Source organism: Camelina sativa, chromosome 15 (assembly GCF_000633955.1).
Source record: "Camelina sativa cultivar DH55 chromosome 15, Cs, whole genome shotgun sequence".
NCBI lineage: Eukaryota > Viridiplantae > Streptophyta > Magnoliopsida > Brassicales > Brassicaceae > Camelina > Camelina sativa.
In genome coordinates this window covers 28834996-28836257 of record NC_025699.1, presented here as the reverse complement: position 1 = coordinate 28836257, position 1262 = coordinate 28834996, and the positions used below count along the sequence as shown (strand labels likewise).

The following is a 1262-nucleotide window of genomic DNA, read 5'->3' as shown; positions in this document are numbered from 1 at the left end:
AAAAAAACAGAATCATGCCTTAAAACATGAGAGTTATAACAAATTACGTACCTCTTTGAGAATGTTATCAAAGAGATTGGTCTGCAAGTACCTGGCCACATCATGCCCCAAGTGACCGTCAAAGATAGCAAACAACCCCAAATCATGGCCGTCTACTTTCTTGAACTCAGACACAACATAGTCCTCCATTGGATGGCATGCTTTGCCTTTCACAAACTCAAAACCGTGTGCGACGTTCTTCCACATCTTGCTCTTACCTCTTCCCGTCTCAGATCCACAGAATCCAGCTTTCAGCTATCCTCACACCAAAAAAAACAACAACAAGTTAAAGAGATCCATGGTACGCATGTTGTATAATAAACACTCTGGAGTACTCTTCAAACGAAAATCACATGCATAAATCCAAAGTTCTGTTGTACCTAAATATATAATATGTCTAACCAAAAGAGCTAGCATAATAGGAAATGCACAAATATCACGAGATTAACACAAGCTTTAGTAATTAACATGTCAAATGCTTGGAAATTTGGTTCCTTAAAGCGGCTCTACGTAGAAGTTAGAACAGAGAAGCAAAAACATATATAAATAGGTTGTGAAACAGAACAAGACATATATAGAAGTAGAAGGATCAGATCACAAAATCAAGATCCTTGAGTTGACCCCCTTGAAACTTTCTCAATTAAGTACGCTATTAAAAGAAAAATAGAAAAGACTTGTTAGAGTTGAGCTGAAGCAATACCTTCATCTTATGGAGAATCTCTCTGCCTGTCATTGTGAGAAGGATTTTGTTATTTCTCTGCGTTTGTGAGATTATGTTAATGATTCAAAAGACAGACAGAGAAAGAGAGATGAAGTTTATGTAATAAATGACTTGTGAGGTTGTGTCACATGTGAACCAGCCGATGACGCTATTATCTCATTATTGGCTGCTTGCTACCTTACTTTGGTCCGCCGACGACTTTTCTTTTTTTAATTAATCCATGTTAATCAATCCAGTAAATTAAACAAATTCTCTCTTCAATGATCTGTCTATTATTTTTATTATTTGATGGATTCTCTCACGTTGCCGACAAAAAAATAAAACATTGTTTTGACATAAAAAAATGTTAGTTGGTGAAGTGATCTTAGTGCAGTGGCAGGAGGTAAGTCCATTTGTAGAAGGCACAATCACACCAGGGATCGAGTCCCGCTTCCTACGAATGTAGGAATTTGGCTAATGGGCCGGCCAGTTGTGGCCCAATGGTTGACAAAAAAAAAAAAAA

General features: G+C 37.2%; 1 protein-coding gene across 2 annotated transcripts in view; it reads right to left on the bottom strand.

Annotated features, from left to right (window-relative positions):
- LOC104747794 (probable protein phosphatase 2C 58) overlaps positions 1–892 on the bottom strand; it is a 2950-nt gene extending 2058 nt beyond the window's left edge. Inside the window, exons 1-2 of one of the 2 annotated variants that reach the window (XM_019236498.1) lie at positions 740–892; positions 52–294 (exon numbers count right to left, since the gene is read on the bottom strand). In XM_019236498.1, the coding sequence (XP_019092043.1) occupies positions 52–294; positions 740–772 (276 nt within the window). In that variant the 5' untranslated portion in view covers positions 773–892. The remainder of the gene's footprint in view (positions 1–51; positions 295–739) is intronic. The other variant, XM_010469485.1, reaches the window with a different exon arrangement.